Consider the following 22,365-nt stretch of genomic DNA (forward strand, 5'->3'; position numbering starts at 1 on the left):
TTAGGTGGATCATCAGGTTATTAATTGGGGATCTCTCTGTCTTTGTAATGAAGGCATTTAGGGCTATGAATTTCCCCCTTATTACTGCTTTCACTGTGTCCCATAAGTTTTGGTAGGTTGTGTTTCATTATCATTCAGTTCTAGAAATTTTACAATTTTCTTTTTGATTTCTTCCACAACCCATTCATTATTTAAAAATGTGTTGCTGGGCTGGAGAGATGGCTTAATGGTGAAGTGCTTGCCTGTGAAGCCTGAGGACCCCGGTTTGAGGCTCAATTCCCTAGGACCCACGTTAGCCAGATGCACAAGAGGGCACACGCGTCAAGTTCGTTTGCAGTGGCTGGAGGCCCTGGCATGCCCATTGTCTCCTTCTCCCTCTCCCTCCCCCCCACCGTCACTCTCAAATAAAGAAAAAATAAAAAACAAAAAAATTACAAATGTGTTGTTTAGTCTTCAGGAGCAGGTAGAGTTCTTGGTGTGTCTCTTATCTTTAATTTCTAACTTTAAACATTGTGATCTTATATGATGCAGGACATTTCTTCAATTTTCCCGACTTATGAAAGCACACTTCATGGCCTAATATGTGCTCTGTTTTGGAGAAGGTTCCTTGGGTTGCTGAGAAGAACGTGTATTCTATAGAGTTGGAGTGGAAAGTTCTGTGATGTTCATTAAGTCTAGTTGATCTATGATGTTGTTGTGCTCTATTATTTCCCTGTTGAGTTTCTGCTTAGATGATCTGTCTATTGATGATAGCAGAATATTAAAGTCTCTGACAATGATAGTGTTGGTATTTATTTCTGTTTTATTGTTGAGTAGATTTTGTTTTATGATTGTGATATGCTCATGTTGGATCATTCTCTTGATGAGTAAAAAGTGGCCATTTCCTTTCTGATTACTTTTGGTTTGAAGTCTATTTTATCAGATATAATATAGAAACATCCACTTGTTTTTTATTTCCATTTGCTTAGAATATCATTTCATAACCTTTCACCCTAAGGAAGTGTCTATCTTTAGTGGTAAGGTGGGCTTCTTTAAGATAGGAGCTAGAAAGGTCCAGGTTTTGATCCATTCTGATAAACTGTGTCTTTTTAAAAATTTTTTTTGTTTATTTTTATTTATTTATTTGAGAGTGACAGAGAAAGAGGCAGATTGAAAGAGAGAGAGAGAGAGAGAGAGAGAGGGAGGGATAGGATGGGCACGCCAGGGCTTCCAGCCGCTGCAAATGAATTCCAGATGCATGTGCCCCCTTGTGCATCTGGCTAACATGGGTCCTGGAGAATCGAGCCTCAAACCGGGGTCCTTAGGCTTCACAGGCAAGCACTTAACCGCTAAGCCATCTCTCCAGCCCTAAACTGTGTCTTTTGATGGGTGAGTTAAAACCGTTAATATTTTAACATTATTACTGTAATGTTTAAATTAATCTCTGCCATGATGAGGTGTTTTACGGGGTTTGGTGCTTTCTGTCTTATGTTTTGTACTATTTTGAGCCTGGTCTATTTTGGTTATTGTGATCTTCTTCTTTTTGTCTTTTGAAATTGGTTGTTTGATCTGTATAGAGCATTCCCTTAAGTATTCTTTGTATCTTTGACTTTGCGTTTATATAATCATAGACTTTACTGTTTTCATGGAATTTTTTTCTTTCTCCATCTATTATGAAGGGTACTTTTTCTGGATAGAGTAGCTTTTTTTGGAAGCCATAGTTTTTTTGACTTTGAAGTATTCTATTCCAGGCCTTTCTGGCTTTCGGGTTTCCATTAAGAAATTTGATTTAACTCTGATGGGATTGCCTTTGAATGTTATGAATTGTTCTTCTCTTGCTGCTTTTAACACTCTCTCTTTGTTTTTCATTGTAAAGAGTTTTAACTATGATGTGTCTTGGAGAGTTTCTTCTTTGGTCCTGTGTGTTTGGTGTTCCATGAGCTTCTTGTAACTGGATGGGCCTCTCTTTTTAGAGATTCAGAAAATTTTCTTCATTAATTTTGTTGAATATGTTCTCTATGCCTCTGGCATGGATTTCTTCTCCTTCTGGTATTCCCATGATCTGGATATTTGGTCAGTTTAGGGTATCCCACAGTTCCCTCATTTTCTGTTAACTTGATTTTTTGAACTTTTCAAAGGTTTTAGCCTCCTGATCAGTTTTTTCTGTCTAGTCTTCCAGGTCAGAGGATTTGTCTTCCACATGAGTAACTTTGGTGATGATGGGTTCTAGAGAGGTTTTTATAATTTCTATTTGATTTTTGTTTTCTGCTGTGTTATTTTGCATCATACCCATTTCATTTTTGAGGTACAATTTCAATTTCTTATTTTCTTGATGCATCCTAGAAATTCATTCTTATATTTGAATAAGTCTTCATTAAGCTTAATCAACTAGTTGTTGAGATCTTCCATTTCTTGGCTCATCTTCAATTTATTCATATCTCTTTGGAGGGTTCTAGCATTGTCTTCAATCAAGTTAAGCCTTCTGTCAAAAGCTGAATGCTCTAGGAGATGATTCTGATCAATTTCATTGATACAGTTGTTGATTCTTTGATGATTTGCTTCCAGTTAAGCAACATTTTTGCTTTTTTGATCAGGGTCTCATTGATGGTTGTGTTTTCATTTTGGGAATGAATTTCTATTTATTTCTGTATGATTTCATTGGAGGCATCCATTATTCTGCCCACACACTGTCTGCACAGACAACCCAGACCAGGGTGGTGGGAGAAGCTGGGAAACAGGGGTCTGGTCTATTCACCCCAGACTGCAGTGCCTGCCCACCTGCACACAGTCTGCACAGGCAACCCAGACCCTGGAATGGATTTTAGAGTACAAGAAGGGAGCTTTATTTTCACCCATCTGCACGGACGGAAGAGAAAGTCAAGCAAAGATGTCCTATCAGCAACACTCTTTTAAAGGATGTTCACGTGAACAATGGGCAGATCAACTATTTTGTACAGCAATTTAAATATGAGTCATTTAGTGTTTTCTCAGATATTTTATGCTTAAACATAATCTTATACATGAAACTGTAAAAATGAATCATGTTTATCAGATGCATTATTATTTCTCTGAAGCTTCCCTTAAGTTACAAAATTTCATCCTTAGCTTGCAATTTTCATTTATTTTAGAGCAATAATAAAACATGCATTTTATTTAAATCCTAAGAGATTGTTTCTCAAAGAAAACAATACAGAACATCTAGGTTTATCATAAAGCTTTATGAAATTTACATGAATAGAAAAAGGTGTGCATTTTCCTTCTGGAAATATAGTTAGAGTATGTTTTGTGTAAAGATGAATGCAAATGACCTTATAGAAGAATTCTATCAGAATTTGACTATAGTTCCTAAAAGCTAAGCTTGGCTTTAGAAGACTTTGCAATCAATATGTAGAATATTCAATTTTTGAGAATTTCTAAATGATACCCACTGGAAATTTAAGCATTGAAGAAGTTATGATAAAGAATGTCACATTGTTTGAAGAAGGAAGATGCTTTGGGTTATGACTTCTCCCTTGGTGACTATTCCAGGGTCAGGACACTTAAAATAATAAGATGGTATTCACTTGCAATAATGCCCCTGAAGCAGTTGTTTACAGAATCTCTTCCCTAAGCCCATCTATATTGGACATGGACCCATGAAAGTTGTGTTCTTCTCAGGTTTAGACACAGCACAGAAGAGAATACTATGGAAAGATACTTGACATAATCCTTGTACTTTTACTTTATGCCATTTAATATAGACAAAGAGCCATAACCAAAAGTGGCTATAAACAGATGAACTGAAAGGGTGGAATAATGGGCAAAAATATACATAAGACAAATAAACTGAAGGAGGAAAAATACAAGGAGAAGAAGAGATGGCAGGGAGGAGCATGATGATGGACGAGAATTAACAGAAACAAATTTTATTTGAAAATGACAAAAATTTTACGTGTGTGTGCGTGTGTGTGTGTGTGTGTGCGTGTGTGTGTGTGCGTGTGTGTGTGTATGACTAGGGAAGGGAGATGGCTCCATGGTTAAAGGCACTTATTTGCAAAGTCTTTTGGCCAAGGTTCAGTTATTTTGCACCTTTGTAAAGCATGGTGCAAAGTGGTGCATATGTGACATGTGGGCCCCTCACCCCACCCTCGTGCACACACACACAAAACTAACTACATTAATGCTTTTAACAAAAGGGAATCATGATCAGAAGTATCTAGAAATGCATCAGGAAGCGTGTTCTCTAACCTTGAGAATTCTCTTCAAATCAAAATGAATCATTTTGAAAATTCATACAGTGACATCAGATAAAAAGTAAGTGAATAGAAGAATTAAGAGACAATTAATATGATCCATAATGAGAGAGTCTATTGGGTAATGTTAAAATACTGACTACTCTAATTCTATCCATATTTCATGCTCACTTCAGAAATGTTAGATAGACCTTCTTGGCATGGCAGTTTTTTTGCATATAAAAATACCAAAAGGGCTGGAGCGATGGCTTATCAGTTAAGTGCTTGCCTGTGAAGCCTAAGGACCCCAGCTCGAGGCTCTCAATTCCTCAGGATCCATGTTAGCCAGATGCACAAGGGGGCACATGTGTCTGGAGTTCGTTTGCAATGGCTGGAGGCCCTGGCGTACCCATTCTCTCTCCCTCTCTCTCTCTCGCTGTCTGTCACTCTCAAATAAATAAATAAAAATACCAAAAATACAGTTCTGGAAATTTCAAGGTCATTTGAGAATATATTAGGCTGTAAGACACATTTCCCCAATGGAACTACGTCAGTAAATTCTGATGAAATTTAGATTCATAGATAAGGTATGAATCATGACACAACTGAAAATACACATTTCCCCAATGGAACTACGTCAGTAAATTCTGATGAAATTTAGATTCATAGATAAGGTATGAATCATGACACAACTGAAAATAGAACCACAATTTTCACAGGATTATTATTAAAGAAATGAAAATGTGAAATGTGAGCCAGGTGTGGTGGTAAACACCTTTAATTCCAGCATTTGGGAGGCATAGGTAGGAGGATTGCTGTGAGTTCAAGGCCGCCCTGAGACTACATAGTGAACTCCAGGTCAGCCTGAGATAGAATGAGGCCCTACCCTGTAAAAGCAAAAACAAACAACAACAACAACAAAAAAAAAAAGAGCTGGAGAGATTAGTGATTAAGGCGTCTGCCTGTTCAGCCTAAGGACCCAGGTTTGATTCTTCAGGTCCCACATAAGCATGGTGGCGCATGCGTCTGGAGTTCGTTTTCAGTATCTGGAGGCTCTGGCATGCCCATCTCACTCTCTCTCTCACTTTCTCTCTCTGGCTCTAATAAATAAATAAAAATAAAATGTAAAAAAAGGGAAAATGTGTCAGTCTTTTTTTTTAAGTTTTAAAATCATTTTTTATATTTTAGATTAATACATCCTCAATGACAATATAGAAAAGTTCTCCTTTTGGCAGTCATATGTGATTACCCAGTTTTCAAATTAGGTAGGTATAAAACAAAACATGCTCACAAATTGAATATCTCTGTCTTCTTTTTCAAAAACATCCAGGATCTACCAAGCTACTCACCAATCCAAGAGGAAAGACAACTGTCCAAATAGCTAACAAAAACCTAGAAATTAAAATCTGGTGTCATGGTAAATAACCACCAAAAACACTAGTGCAGCAAAAGCGTGTGGGGTGGTGCGGGGGAGGCAAGGGTTAGAGATGGTCAGCAGCTGAGGGTGCTTCCTGCCCAATCATAAGAGCCAGAAGTCTTGAGACTGGCAGAAGCTGAATCTCCAGATCCCACTTACATGTATGGATCTGGCTATGTATGCCTGTAATCCCAGTTCTAGAAGGTAACAGAAAACCAAGAATCTAGCCCAAGTTCTCTAAACACTATCTATATATCAGTATTATCATGGGCAGTTTATTTTTCTGAGATGATGAATTTTAATTATATTGTTTTGGGTAAATGGTGTATTGTATCATGTCTATCTACACAGAACATAGAACTTTAAGCTTTCCCAGGTCATACTTGAAGTAATAATGCAAGAAGATATTTGTAAATAAGTAAAGATGGTTGGTATTCAATCATTTGAAATAAATTCCTTCAAATTATTTCTCTACTGACTGACATTCGAGGAGTTTTCATGCCATGTGATTTTCACTTGTGGGGTAGTATGCCAAGTTCCTTAGAGAGAACTATTTCTAAAAGGTTTATACAAATTAAGAATCATTTTAGTGGTCCATATGCCACATTACTTGCAGAACTAAATATAACCAATAAGCTTTATTTTAAGCACTTAACAAAATAAATGCTAACCTAAACTGGCAATAAGAACTTAGAAGCTTCCCTCAGACACCTAATTCTAACTATAAATCTAGTCATCATGCTGGCAAGATCCTTTGTATCTGGAAAAGCTATTAGTGTCTCTCGAGATCCTACTTACTTCACCTATACTATTTATCCAAATCACTATTAATTTCACAATAATTTGTTAGGCACAAATCCAGGCATGGTGGCGCACGCCTTTAATCCCAGCATTCGGGAGGCATAGGTAGGAAGATCTCAGTGAGTTCAAGGCCAGCCTGAGACTACATAGTGAATTCAAGGTCAGCCTGAGATAGAGCGAGACCCTATCTCCAAAAAACAAAAAAAAAAACAAAAAAAAAAAAAAAAAAGGTTTGTTAGGCACATAATCTCAAATACTTAAAAATGTTTTGTATTAATAAAACATACACTCAAATCTTGCTTACTATACAGATTTCCATGTTAGTTTGCAAACATGAGTCTTGCAGTAAGGACCATCAAACACAAATCCCACAGTTCCAGGCCCTGTGCTAGCAATGAGAATGAAAGTTAGTAGGAAATGGCTCTTTCCTTAGAAGATCCTAGACCCATGACAGGCAGTCAAACAAACAAGTCACATACACCTAAGTTCAGCTATGCTAGAGAGAAGGACTAGGCATTAAGTGAAATGGGGTTCAGCTCTGCTCTATTCAGGCAGGCCATAGATGATGGTGGAAAATTCCAGGGAGAGCCAAGGCTCACCCAAATGAAAAGATGACAAAGCCCAGGATTTATCTCTCTCTATCACACCCACCAGGGCGTAGAGAACACTGAAGAGGTAGTCCTAGCAATACTATGAGTGAGTGCTACTCTCACTGCTGGCCAGAGAACCATATCTATGGAAATGGTGCTAGATACCAAAGAAACTCAGAACTCTTCAAAGTAGAAAATAGGCTGTCAAAACCTCAACACTAAAGATTTCTATCGGCTCTGTGAGACTCAGGGAACATTGCAGAAGAAGGGTGAGAAGAATGTAAGAGCTACAGGGTACATAGGCATGCTATGGGGTGTTATCTTCCTGACATGAAGTAACTGCTTCATTCCTAATCACACAGTGGTTAATGACACCCCCCACAAGACCAGCACAGTTCTGAGTCAATCTACATTTTGTCAAGGAGAGCAAGAGGAAGACATAAATAATGACACAAAGCAGAGGAAGAATTACCTTGAAAAAGGAAGTTCCTCAGGTGCTGGGGGCCAGAGGTGAAGGGAAAGAGTGGAAAGGAATGGAAACACAGTCAAATTACTGTATGCTCATATAACAAAGTTATCAATTAAAAAAATAAGAAACTAAGTAGATGGAGGTGTAATTCACTTTGTGGTGTAGCAGGAGGGTTCAAAGAAAGGTTCCTGAAGAAAGGACTCCTCACGAATACAGAGTTCTTCCAAAGCCTTCATATGTATTAAAGTCCTATAGCACGGGACTAGAGAGATGTCTCCTTGGTTAAAGGTGCTTGCTCACAGAGCCTAACAACCAGAGTTCAATTCTCCAGTATCCATGTAAATCCAGATGTTCAAAGTGGCACATGGATCTGGAGTTCATTTGCAGTGGTAATAGGCCTTGGCATGGCATGCCCATAGTTTCCCTTCCTTTCCCTTCTTCCCCTCCTCCTCCTTCTCTCTCTCTCAATATCTCTCTCTCTCTCTCTCTCTCTCTCTCTCTCTCTCTCTCTCTCTCTCTCTCTTTCTGTCCTCGCAACAAATAAAAATATTTTTAAATTCTACATCAGAGAGCATTTTCTTACCTTAAAATAGTCCAAACACTGTAACATGACTCACTGTCTGTTATGAACATGTACTCTGAATGTCATATCCCTAGGAAATACCAGCTGTGTACCTGGATTCTCTTGTAATCTATATTTTCCAATAACATAGCCCCTAGCCACAGAGGCCTTTTTCAAGTTTAAACTGACTTAATTTAAAAAGTTAATATAATACAGTTAAATAGCATTAAATATTTAGCTCATTTTCAGTTCCTGTATTTCAAGTGCTCAGTAGCCACATGTGGAGAGTGGCTACCAGGTGAGACAGAAAACATGGTGTCATCCTTGTAGAAGTGGTTATGGGACAGCTATTCCCTGAGTGACAGATTTTTATACTCACACATGCTTTCCACATATTGTTCCTTCAGTTTAAATTACAGATTGGTTTATTGACTGTGGTAGCTTGAATGTGATGCTTTAAGTGGATGGCCCACAAACTCAAGTGTTTTATTAAAATTGAGCTTAGAACCATGCTTGGTGGTGCATATCTTTAATTCTAATACTAGGGAGGCAGAGGTAGGAGGATTGCTATGAGATTGAGGCCAGACTAAAATTACATGGTGGATTCCAAATCAGCCTGGGCTGAAGTGAAACCCTACCTCAATAAACAACAGGAGCGAGCAAAATGAGTCTGCAGCTTTAGCCTTTGGCAGGCAGATCCCTACTGTTAGGAGTGTGTCACTGGTGGTAGATCTGAGTCTAGCCATAGTAGGTGTGTTCAAAGCAATTTTATCTCTGGTGGTTTTGTGCTTGCTGGTGGTGCTGGCTGTTGATGATGTCTCTCTGCTTGGATTTATAGAAGGGAGCTAGCTTCTTCCACCAATGAAATTCCACCAGTGGAATTTGTAAGGTTTGAAATAAACCCCTTCCTCCTATAAACTATGTCTCACTGGATGTTTGTCCCAGCAATGTGGAACTGATTGCAACACTGACCCAAACTACTAGTCAAATATTTCCAATGTCCACATTTATTTTATTCTTCCTGGTATGTTCATTTCAAATGTCAAAACTCTCAGAGTTAGGAGAGAATCAGCCAGTATGTGAATATTTGTCACGAAGTTTAGGACAAAGGACTAAGGGCAGATTGTTGTAACTATATTGCAAGACTTGGATAGTCTCACACATATGCCCAGTACCCAGTAGAGCCGATCTGGCCACATCTCCCTCATCTCCTTGCATTGCCACAATGGCCCTTTTCTTGTGGCCTATTAACTATCCAGGAGAAATTGCTTATACCTCTAAGGCACTTGAGAAAGTCTCATCTTTGCTGTATTAAGTTGATGAGTGATATGTGCTTAATTTACACTTGTTAGTCTGTTATCCCAACCCTCTACCTGACACTGTTTTGGCTTTGCAGATTATGGTGGGAGAGGGAATTCTGTACTGTTGCCTCTCCAAAAGAAGAAATGGGGTTGGACTGGAGCCTAACATTAATGCTGGGGGCTGCAACTTCAACTCTTTTCTCAGAAGAGCCGTCAGATTTGTAGGTGGGTATAGGGAACCATAAAGAAAGGAAATGTTGTATTTTTCTTCAAATAGAAATGCTATGTTTAATTCCAAACATTAAGTTTCTAAAGCTATAATTTAGATGTATAAGTTTATATATGTTTTACATTATAAGAAGCAAATGTTAAAATACAAAAATTTAGACTTTGTGTCTGAAATATTATTTACATTTGCCATCCTTGTTTTGAGAGCTAAGATGCCATGTCTTTCAGTGTATTGTGTTAAAGCACTAATTTACTTTAAAAGGCTCCATAGTGAATATTTTTACCTTTCTTTTTAATTTCTTAATATTTTATTTTATTGTTTAGTTATTTGTTTGTTTTTAAGGCAGAACATCCAGACTGATCTCAAATTACCTATATAGCCAAGGTTGACCTGATCTTACTGCCTTAATCTCCCAAGTGCTATGATATAGATATGTTTGGTATAGTTTTTCTTAAGGGAAATAAAGACCAGCATGAATTGATAACTCTTCCAAAGTTACTTTATTCACATTAATAATGCCCTATCTTAGAGTGCTTTCATCCGGAAGTTACTGCACATGGAAATGTCACCACTGGGTGCTGCATTGTGGCTACTTTCCTCAATTAGATTTACCTCCTAAATTTACCTCCTATTTTTAAAATAAGACCTATAAGACATCAATAGACCTGGCTCAACAGCATCTGAGCCACCTCAGTTTCTGAAGCATCATCTTCTAATTAGCATAGGACAATCTTAATGTAACTTAAGTCACTGGTCACTGATTGTTTTAGGGGGGGGGCATTGAAATAGGGTCTCACTCTAGCTCAGGCTGACCTGGAATTCACTATGTAGTCTCAGAGTGACCTAAAACACATGGCGATTCTCCTACCTCTGCTTCCAAAGTGTTGAGATTGAAGGCGTGTGCCACCATGCCCAGCTTATTGATTTTTTCATCTGACTTAAGTGGTCATCCATAATACATAGCACCAACCTAAATATTTTATAGTCATACCTAATGTAGTATAAGATTATCCTTACCTATAGCATTTAATCTCAAAGAAATATGTAATACCCAGTAAGTAATTCAATGAAGCCTTCTTTGCCATGAAAACTATTTGATCTGATTGATTCTCTAAACTCTGTCCCTCCAAGTATCTTATTACAGACATATTAAGATGGCAAGAAAAAAAATGATCACATTAGTATCATCTGAGCCCAGAAAATAAAACTCCAGGACAAGTCACTGAGCTCAAAGAAAAATTTCCATAACTTAAGATGCAAATAGAAAAACATGCTATCAACAACCTCATCCTCCATAAACCCATTGATTCTCATTTTTCAAAGGCAACATAAGTCGGGTTCCTCTTCTTACTCAAATTCTTTACCTAGACCATGCAAATCTTAAGCCGTGCCTTAACATGCTCCAGGTACCTGAGGATGACCTATGATCAAGAGTTAAGAGTGGACTCTATACATGTTACTAGGGGGGAGAATGTAGAAATAGATTTCCTGTGTCATGAATCCTTGGTGTGAAGGAATTGGGGACATAGTGAAGAGATGGTAATTATTAGGAAACTAAATGAAAAATGATCTGGAGCTGGCTAGGAAAGAGTTTATACAAGTGGCTCTCACAAATATTTCTGGGAGCAACTCATGAATCAAAGTCCCGGAGATCAAGTCAGATAGTCATGGAAGGAGTAGGTGAGACTTGAGAGTTATATCTGAAGGGTAATCCAAGCAATGATGTCAAGAAAGCTTAGAGTTTGGGGATTTATAGTTTGTTTAAGACTAATACTAGAAGACAAACATGAAAAAGTATAATTTGGCAAGAGATTTGAAAAAGTCATCCTCAAATACAGCAGGGTCTCAGAGCTACCCAGGATATGGTTGATCATTTCCATGGTAACCTTTCCTCCTCTCTATTTAATTAGCATTCCAACAGGATGTGTGGTTTGTAGGAAAAAATGTTTGGTGACTGTGACTAGAGTTAAAGTACCTAAAGTTGACTTACTACTTTGGAAATACTTATTATACTTAATTTACCTTAAAATATCTATTTAAATGTTTTGAAATATTCTAGGCAGTTTTAAAAATAAGGCTAACATATTACAACATACCACATTGACCTGTTGATGTGTAATAAATGTGATTGATGCTGAAACAACTTCAGTATTAGCCACCAACTTGATGATGATGTTTCTATTTCTGCTTCCAGGTGTGCACGTGTTTGGACTGTGCTCCACAGCTCTCATTACAGATATCATACAACTGTCCACAGGGTACCAGGCACCATACTTTCTGACTGTGTGCAAGCCAAACTATACCTCTTTGAATGTATCTTGCAAAGAAAATTCCTATATTGTGGAAGATATTTGCTCAGGATCTGACCTTACAGTTATCAACAGTGGCAGGTTAGAAACTGAACTCTAAGTACATTCCATGTCAGCATTTTATCACACAATAATTGCTGGGGGTATCCTCTTAAGCATTCCTTTTTCAGTCATAGTATTATTCTAAATATTTTATTTATTTATTTGCAAGGAGAGAGAGAATGAAAATGGGCATGCCAGGGCCTCCACCTGTTGCAAATGTACTCCAGATGCATGCTCTACTTTGTAATGCCCTAACCACCAAGGCATCTCTCCAGCCTCAAGTCATAATAATTTTGATTTTATTTTCTTTTCATTGCACTTGTGACTTTAATACAGAAATTTGTTAGTGACTCATTCGAAATCTTTCTTTTGGTCCCTGGATTTTAATTTTACAGTCTTGCAGTGAGTTCTCATTTCACTGAATTCTCCTCTTGTTTTATGATCTACTCACTGTGGTATTGGGTTACCGTAAATGGCTTATTTTAGAATATTAATGATCAGTCATGGCTTACATGGTATACCAGACTGGCTTCTGGGGAAGACTGAAAGTCTAAGATCATTATATTTCCAGTCTATCTTTTAACAAAGGTTTATGTTTGTATCAAGTAAAACATAATTTGTTCAAGTTTGAGAAGGAATGATATCTGGGATAGTTTGGATGAACCTATAAGATATAAATTGCTTCTGGCTTTATGTTTCAAATAATAAAGAACTACTAACTCAAGAAAGTAGTGAGTTATTGAATTTTTTTCAGTTGACAAAGTAAAACTCAAACAACAAAAGAAAGTACCTGAGAGGTTTAAAGGAAATAGAGTGGAGAGAGATGTGTGGTATTAACAATTATAATAAGAGCGGGATTTTTCATTCAAGAAGTTCTCAAAGAAGTGTTGAAGAGTGAAAAAATTCAGAGGTACACTTGAAGATTTATAACTTATATTCAGTGATTATACATATTCAATCTCTCATGGACCATCCAAAAAAATTGAACCTGCATTCAAGATGTGTTCTATAATGTTTATCAATGCCGTTACATTTTCTTATCTCTTGGATAGTAAGTACCAAATAGTTATGGAAGCACTAATATAAGTTAATCTTATTATTTCCAATTCTTTATTTTATTACAGGAAATCTCTAATCTATCTTCTGTCTTTTTCATTGTCTTGTGTTTGAACTGACCTTGGTCCCTCAATTGTTTAACTAAATAAAATGTTCTGTGATCCTTGAGATGATAATTTTTTTTTCTTTAAATAATAATTTTGAAGAGAAAAAAGGAAGAAACATTTTACTAAAATAGTATTTGTTATATATATTATGTAATACACAAATACATTTAAGTACATTTGTATGAAGTTGTTCAAAATCTTTATTATAGTGAAATTATTTTGGAGGACAGAAAAAGTTTTAATGTACCTATATATTATTAACTTTTCCTTCAAATTGGTATAATTCTAATACCAAAGGATAAGTAACATGTGCTCCAATCCATTTCTACTTCTAAAAATCATTTCAGTGGTATAATTTTTGCTAATGTAGTATTTATATTTAGTTAAAACTTTATTACTATTATTCTTTAACACTAATGGTGGGCATCAGGGTATTTTTTACAATATATCAACTCTGGTTTTCTTCAGCAAGCTAAACATAAACTAAGGTTGTTGCTTATTGCTTTGTGGCTTAAGTTGAAAAACTTAACCACTCAGTGTTCTTGAGATGATTTCTGGCAGTGTATCTGAGCTAAAAGGCCTAATTTGACTGTCTTTCTTTGGCAGGAAGTCATTCCCATCCCAACATGCGACCCTTGCAGCCTTTGCAGCTGTGTATGTTTCAGTAAGTAATTGGTTCCTTGTCATTAAATTGTAGCCTACAGAAAATCAGAAGAATGGGTTTTGTCTCCAGGAGATTATTAAGTTTAGTCATATAGCCCTTCAACATAATGGCATCACAGCAAATATCATCTGCTGCTATAAAAATGATCTAAGGGATTGTTCTCCATATCATCATAAAAGTATTTAGCCTGTATCTTTTTATTGTGTTACATTGTGAGACAATGTTATGAAATACATTAATGTTAAGAATACTAAAAATAAAGGGATTTCATTAAATATGCAAAAACAAATGCACCAGAATTTCAATATTTACATTCTAGGTCACTGTCAATTTGATGAAGGAACAGGTGTTACATTTGATTAACATAATACATTGTGAAGTGTTGTGAGAAAAAATGAACTTAAATTTTGTAATGAATAATATGGAGATTAGGATTATCAGTGTAAGTCTACTGGTTCAATATTTTTCATACTTTCATATCATTAGATGGATGATCTGTTCCTTATTTGATGAAATGTTTTACTTGTAAATTTTCTTATGTATTTTTCTTCTCAGAAGGTAGATAATATAGCCATTGCAAGAGCAGTGAAATGATAAAATGATGTTAAGGGTAGTGTATCAGTTAAACTTTTGAGTCAAACACTTTACTTGATTAGGATTTTCTGGTAGAATGACCCTTCTAATCTTCTTACCCCACTTCTTTCATTTTTAAGATGTACTTCAATTCCACATTAACTGATTCCTCTAAGCTTCTGAAACCTCTCTTGGTCTTCACATTTATCATCTGTGGTGTCATCTGCGGGCTAACACGGATAACACAGTATAAGAACCATCCAGTTGATGTCTACTGTGGCTTTCTAATAGGAGGAGGAATTGCACTGTATTTGGTAAATAACATTATGATGATAATGATGATAATATAAACTACAGTTTAAAATGAAAAAGCATGTCTACTTGTACAATAGTCATTTACTTGTGGAATTTTATGTGCATGACAAAGTCTCTGGCTGCATCTCTACCCTAAGCCAAACTGTGTATCTCACCTTCAATGAAATGAATTATAGAGCTCTAACTATGAGCCAGTAATTGATTTGAGAAGAATTATTGTTTTTAACCTTATAGCAAACACAGAAAGAGAAAATCTATATATAATTCTTAATATCTTTATTATAATTTTGTGGATGTGAAAGTAAGAATAGTGAAAATGAAGGTTTAGTGAACAGTTTAAAATTTTGCCAACAATACAGTCTTGAAGGTAGTATGTCCCAACTAACAGTAAATTCTTTATGTTTCTTTAAAATCTTATCTCCAAGGTAAATATTTGCAATATAGGGCAACTGAGATTTCCCATTTCAATCAGCCATGAATGCATTCATTAATTCAATCTTACATTTATTCAGTATCTACTCACGGGAAGCTACTATAATGAACATTAGTATAATGAAAAAAATAAGAAGTAGTCCTTAAAAGTTTATAGTTCAAAGGCTAACATAAATGTAAGCGGCTACATGTTTAGTGTATAAATGCAGTATCTTGGATATAGTAAGCTATCTAAGAAATATAGGCAAGTCTTCAGAGTAGTTATGGGGTTGGAAAAAATAGTTTCTTTTTATTAAATTTTGTTTTGCTTATTTTTATTTATTTATTTGAGAGTGATAGAGAAAGAGGCAGATAGGGAGAGAGACTGGGTGTGTTGGGGCCTCCAGCCACTACAAACAAACTCCAGACACGTGTGCCCCTTTGTGCATCTGGCTAACGTGGGTCCTGGGAAATCGAGCCTTGAACCGAGGTCCTTAGGCTTCACAGGCAAGCGCTTAACTGCTAAGCCATCTCTCCAGCCCCAAATATAGTTTCTTAAGGTAAGGAAAGCAAGAGGGGCATTGAAAGAGAAGAAAATATGTATGCAAAGAGATGGGCCTGTGAAAGAACAAATGAAACGTGGTGAGCAAAAAGAATGAGAGAGATTTCTAGCTTGGAAGACTGGACTAGTAGTGACTTCCTTAGCTGACCAAATAGAGGATAGATACAGAGAAAGACTGGTGTCAGGGAGGGAGTGTGGGGGGAGCAGATGAGCAGTTCAGTTGAATCAAAGATGCATAATTGTGTCTAAAGGACAAAAAAAGCAATCAGGGTTGGATCTATAGATTCAGAAATCTAGTAGAATGATCATTATAGTTATTTTGAGCATGAAAATTGTCAGAACATAAAGGTTAAAAAAAACCAATATACATAGCCAATATGCAAGTGAAGGAAACTGAGATGAGCTGACTGAAATAAGTTACTTGTCCATAGGTGGAATTCTCAATCTTGCGGTCTCCATGCTCTTGAGAATGGAATTACAAAAAGATAGTCATAAAAAATAGTAAAAGTACTAAAGTGTACATTGATTTACTCTTTATAAGCTAGTGGAACCAGCACTGTCTCTATTTTTATTTTATATTTATCAGAGAGAGGGAGAGAATAAGTACCCCAGGGTGCCCAACAACAAAGTAACTCCAGACATATGTGCCACCTTACGCATCTAGCTTGTATGGGTCATGGGGAATTGATCCTGGGTCCATTGGCTTTGCAGGCAAGCACCTTAACTGCTAAGCCATCTCTCCAGCCCAGGCACTGTCTCTTTGAACTGCATTCTTACATTTTTTTTCAGTTGAAGGAGAAAGGATAACATTAAAGTTAGGGCATCAATGGTGCGTAAGCCTGGGCAGTCATGGGAGTACCTATTGGCCATGAGTCAGTGCAGCATAAGAAACAAGACTGAGAAATGTTACTCTTTGATTCATGTATTGTCTTTGTACTTGTGTGAGATGAAGGTGTCCTGAAATTCACAAGGGCTTTACAGACCAAAGGATGGGAGTGAGGATTTCAAATTTCCTGCCACTTGGCCAAGTTATTTGGCCTCTCAGCAACCTAATTCTTCAGCTACAAAATAAAGATAATGGGGCATAAGCCCATGTTTGATTTCTAGTACCAGCACTAAAAGAGATGGATAGTAACCATCTGTGTCCATTTCTTTCATACCAAGAATTAAACAGTCCTATTAACAGTTATTAGACAACAGAGTCAGAATGTAAAAGTTAGAGGGCGGTTTGCCCAAACTGACAAATGTACTACTCTTATTAGTAGAACATTATGTTCATCCTTGAGAGCACTGATGGTAAGAGCTTGGGTAGATACTGTTGAAGAAGATTTTAACCAGGCGTTAAAAGCAGAAGTCAGGCATAGTAGTGAAGGCCTGTAATACCAGGAGGTTGAGGCAGAAAATTTACAAGTTTAAAGCCGACCAGGGCCATGTAGTGAAAGTGTCTCAAAACGATGCCAGGAAGAATTTTGCATACACGACTTGGGACAGGAGGATCATGGAAAGTTCAACCCTGTGCTGTTGTTCACTGTTAAACGTTCTGCAAATTACGAAATCCATGAAACTCCATTGCTTAGACATAAAAAGAAGACCTGGCTATCTTGTACTGAACTTGGCAATGCTTAATTGATTTTCTGCCTGATTTTAACCCAATTACCTCAAAACCTGAAAAGTGAAGATGCATTAGACACCTGTGTAGAACTTGAATTTTAGATTTTTTCATTTAAACCTCTAATGACCAAGTATGAAGACAAAATGAAATAAAATTTGGTCCATATTTAGAGTAAGGCATTGGTTTTACCCAGGTTTTCCAGTTGGAGGCAAGTATAAATTGTGAAAGAATGGGGGTGCCTGAGTGGAGGGCTAGTTTCTGTCTTCACTGCCAAGAACACCCTGTGCCCTGTACCCGGCTGACAACGCAATGCTGAGTCAGTGTGACTCATAATGATATCTGTCTCTGACCTCAGTTCAAGACCTGCTGCAGTGTTTCATGAATGACCCATTGTTCTGTACTTTTTGCAAGTCTTTTGCTTCCCATCATAAAGTATGAATGAAAATGAAAGATATAATAGGTCATGCCAGCTTCTCAGGGTATCATGCAACAAGAAGTTCCTGAGTCCAGGAAAATGAATTGCTTTGAACGCAGAAAAATGTCCTTCTTCCTGTCTGTCTTTTTTCCCCAAAACACTCGGGATGTATGGCAAAACCATCTGGTTGGCTTGTAAAGAATTATCTGTATTTCTGAGCAATTAGTTCAGTGAAGTATGGTACGGGTTACAGGCTATTCCTCAGAGTGATGGCACTTTTGTTACTCATATTGATGAGTAATGTACACAGAGGGCTCACCCTAGTCACACGCTTCAGCGGATACTACCAGAGAAGCTGTCTTCCAGTGAGTGATATATTTTATTTTCCTTTGAACAATAGGGCCTGTATGCAGTGGGGAATTTTCTGCCGAGTGAAGAAAGTATGCTTCAGCACAGAGACGCCCTCAGGTCTCTGACAGACCTCAATCAAGACCCCAGCAGGGCCTTATCAGCTAAAAGCGGCAGCGGCAGTGATGGGATCGCTCACACCGAAGGCATCCTCAGCCGCAACCACAGAGATGCCAGCTCCTTAACGAACCTCAAGCGGGCCAACGCCGACGTGGAAATCATCACTCCACGAAGCCCCATGGGGAAAGAGAACATGGTCACCTTCAGCAACACCCTGCCCAGGGCCAACACCCCATCCGTAGAGGACCCAGTGAGAAGAAACGCCAGCATCCACGCCTCCATGGACTCAGCACGCTCCAAGCAGCTCCTCACCCAGTGGAAGAGTAAGAACGAGAGCCGGAAAATGTCCCTGCAGGTGATGGACACTGAGCCCGGGGGAGGTCAGTCACCACCCAGGTCCATAGAGATGCGATCCAGCTCGGAGCCCGCGAGGGTAGGGGTGAACGGAGACCACCATGGCCCGGGCAATCAGTACCTCAAGATCCAGCCGGGCACTGTGCCCACGTGTAACAACAGCATCCCCGGAGGCCCGCGAGTGTCCATCCAGTCCCGCCCCGGCTCCTCGCAGCTGGTGCACATCCCAGAGGAGACCCAGGAGAACATCAACGCCTCACCCAAAAGCAGCTCAGCCAGGGCCAAGTGGCTGAAGGCAGCCGAGAAGACGGTGGCCTGCAGCCGCAGCAACAGCCAGCCCCGCATCATGCAGGTGATCGCCATGTCCAAGCAGCAGGGCGTCCTGCAGAGCAGCCCCAAGAGCGCCGAGGGCAGCGCCGTCTCCTGCACCGGCTCCATCCGCTACAAGACCCTGACGGACCACGAGCCCGGCGGCATCGTGAGGGTGGAGGCCCACCCCGAGAACAACCGGCCCATCATCCAGATCCCCTCCACCGAGGGCGAAGGCAGCGGTTCCTGGAAGTGGAAGGCCCCGGAGAAGGGCAGCCTGCGCCAAACCTACGAGCTCAACGACCTCAACCGGGACTCGGAGAGCTGCGAGTCCCTCAAAGACAGCTTTGGCTCTGGAGATCGCAAGAGAAGCAACATCGACAACAGCGAGCACCACCACCACGGCATCACCACCATCCGGGTCACGCCGGTGGAGGGCAGCGAGATCGGCTCCGAGACGCTGTCGGTCTCCTCCTCGCGTGACTCCACCCTGCGGAGAAAGGGCAACATCATCCTAATCCCAGAACGAAGCAATAGCCCAGAAAACACCAGAAACATCTTCTACAAAGGAACCTCTCCCACCCGGGCTTACAAAGACTGAGTGGCACTCGCCCTTCAACCTTTGGGGCCATGCCCAAAGACTACAAGCAGATTGTACCTGGGCTCTGTTGTTGTTTCCAGAGGACTTGGGAAGTTCTTGCCCAACTGGATGATTCAACGTCAGCCCTGAACTCTCTTACTCTGGAGAACCCATCGCTCAACGATCTTTACATCAAGGAGAGGGAAAAGCACAACGCGAGAACCAACCGAGCTGCAGTCAGGGTGTGAAGTTCTCCTAAGACCTGTGATGAAGGATGCGCAGAGGGCAGTTCAAAAGAAAGTCATTTCCTTCCATGAATACTATTTAGCTTTCTGAATGTGCCAACTTTGGGGATGTTTTGTTTTGTTCTGTTTTGCTTTGTTTTCATTATAGTTAGCTGTGGGAATCCAGAAAGCAGGTTTGTCCTGCAGCTGAGGCCATGCAGTATTATATATTATCCATTTGCAGAGTCTGCACCGGAAGCTCAGTATGGGTGGTGCTGATCGCTATAGTGCATATACCATGTAAACTCTCAAACTCTATTTAGCTGTGAAATAGTGGTGTGCAACTCCTTGTCAAAGACATACTACTTTATTAAGAGGAGCCGTCTATTTTGTGTTAGAATAGGATGCCCGCAGCTTCCTCGTAGAGCTCTCTCCGTGAAAAAATTGAGTTTATGTGCATTTCTTTGAAATTATGCTTTCTTATACATCAGAAATTGTGTAGGAATATTTTGTGGAAAGAATAGCTAGTATTTCTCTACATCTTTTTCTGCTACTTGCTTTTAATTTAAATACGGATACTGCTAACTTCTATTTCTTTTAGTGAGCAAATTTGCATACGTTAAAATATGTTATTTCAGACAATCTTTTGAAGTTGTCATAGTTTCCATTTTATGGCTTCTTAATTTATTGATTAATTTTTCGATGGCATGATGTGTGTGTGTGTGTGTGTGTGTGTGTGTGTGTGTATGTATATATATATATACATTTATATATATATATATATGTATATATATATATACACATATATATTTATATATATTAAAAGCAAAACTAACCATTTGTATTTGTTAAACAAAAGCAAAATACACTGCTGCGAAATTATAAATGAGAAATCTGAGCCAAAAATTTACATCTTGGGTTACCAGAAAATTTTGGTCAAGTTTCCAACCAGATGGCATAGGTTACCATATTAATAAGTAATCCAAAAATCCATGTTTGTTCCAGATCATTACCTTTTGGCAAAATATCCTGCTAACCCATAAATTAGAGCCACCATGCTTGGGTTGTGCCCTCTTTAATAAAGTATGTTTGCTAATTGGACACAGATGTAAAGAATCTGAGAAAAAGGCAAATTGGTAAATAAAAGTACCTCACGGTACAAAATAAGAGTGTATGCTCATAGTATCTGATAAGCACAGCCTTAGTGCTTAATATGCAATCAGCTGTTTCTGCTACCTACTTTGAATTAAATACAGTCTTGAGCCTCAAACAAAGGAAACCAATGTTATTAAGAATAAGATAAATACAAAATATTCTGAAGTGTTTTCCAAGTTAAATATATAAAGTATTAAGAAATCTTTGGTTCTAGAAATTTGGTATTAAAGCTTTTTATACCATTTCTTAAGAACTCTAATGTATACTTGATGCTTGCCAAGAGGAGAGAAGGATAAAACAGAGCTGGTTAATGACACCTCAGTTCAGCTTTCAGTGGTTCAGAAGGGAATAGGAATTACTCCATTAGCAAGCAGTTCCTACACACAAAAGGCAGAACTTTTTTAGACGGTCTAAGGCATTAGGAATTAGCTGAAACCAGCAGCACTGAAAACTCTGGCAATAAAATACAGACTCAACCATATCCCTTGTGGCAATTTCCTTCTCAGAGAGGAAAATGGGAGTAAATCATGGCCTTCCCCACTTCCTACCATCACCACCATCATGTTCCTGCTGGCTTTGCCAGTGTGACAAGGGAAGGGTGGGCCAGCTTTCATACTCTGAAGGAAAGACATGCTGCAGTATTTCAGGTGCGGTATGATATTTCCTAATCTTTCCTATTTCTTAACAAAAGATTTTAAAGTACTTCTCTAGTCATTGAATTTTTTTTCTTTACATGATATTGATATATTCTTTTTCTACTCAAAGTGCCAAAGGCTACCGTTTTTAATGACTTAACAAATTATACCACATTGTTAAGGAAATATAATGATAGACACTAGAACTCAAACCTCTGCATGTATATTTGATAACACATCTTTTGTAAAAAAAATTACAAAATATTTGTTTACATTCCACTGGTACCTTAATTTAAAATAAATCAGACTAACAGGTGGTATCTCTTCTTAGTGTTCTATTTATCTTACTTGCTAATGAGAGCATTTCTTCCTTTGTTAGGCTGTGCTTTACTGATAAAACCAAGTATTGAAAAAAAAGAGTTATCTTTTTAAAGTAAATAAAATTATGAATATATAATATATAAAGTATTGTGTTTAATAAAATGTTATGCAATGTTTTCCAAACTGATAACGTTTGTAAAGTGCTATAAATGTATTTTGTTAAGTACAGATCAGAGCTATCATGTGAGTATATTGTGCTAACATCATAGAAATAAAGATTAGATTTCATCAAAATTGGCATATTTTTTGTTTTTATTCCAGACAGAGGATGAATGGATAACAACTTGGGACATAGGTAAACAGAGGAGGAAATAAATACATATCTGAATTGAATTTGTAATTGTTTAGAAGTGTTGTATGAAAAAGAAAAGGTTTTCAAAGTACATGTTTTCTTGTTTAGAATTTTTATTTTTATTCAGAGAATTTCTTTACACTGATATAAAGTAGTACAATCATTCATAAATATAGTTTTTCAATTTCTTAAAACAATAACTAAACATATATTTATCACACATCCCAGCAACTGCAAAGGGGGCACTCTTATTCCATATTGTACCTACACACAAACACACACAGTTATATACATGTGATATACATATCATATATATAGATAAATAGAGAGAGAGAGAGATAA

At 38.0% G+C, this 22,365-nt stretch overlaps 1 protein-coding gene across 2 annotated transcripts in view; it reads left to right on the forward strand.

Moving 5' to 3' along the window:
• Positions 1 to 21,965, forward strand: part of Plppr4 (phospholipid phosphatase related 4) — a 53,128-nt gene extending 31,163 nt beyond the window's left edge. The window contains exons 2-7 of one of the 2 annotated variants that reach the window (XM_045138710.1): positions 5,379 to 5,455; positions 9,426 to 9,555; positions 11,754 to 11,949; positions 13,680 to 13,737; positions 14,451 to 14,624; positions 18,026 to 21,965. In XM_045138710.1, coding sequence (XP_044994645.1) covers positions 9,429 to 9,555; positions 11,754 to 11,949; positions 13,680 to 13,737; positions 14,451 to 14,624; positions 18,026 to 19,357 — 1,887 coding nt within the window. In that variant the 5' untranslated portion in view covers positions 5,379 to 5,455; positions 9,426 to 9,428 and the 3' untranslated portion in view covers positions 19,358 to 21,965. The remainder of the gene's footprint in view (positions 1 to 5,378; positions 5,456 to 9,425; positions 9,556 to 11,753; positions 11,950 to 13,679; positions 13,738 to 14,450; positions 14,625 to 18,025) is intronic. The other variant, XM_004663952.2, reaches the window with a different exon arrangement.
• The last annotated feature ends 400 nt before the right edge of the window (positions 21,966 to 22,365 follow it).

This window comes from Jaculus jaculus, chromosome 19, assembly GCF_020740685.1.
Source record: "Jaculus jaculus isolate mJacJac1 chromosome 19, mJacJac1.mat.Y.cur, whole genome shotgun sequence".
Lineage (NCBI taxonomy): Eukaryota > Metazoa > Chordata > Mammalia > Rodentia > Dipodidae > Jaculus > Jaculus jaculus.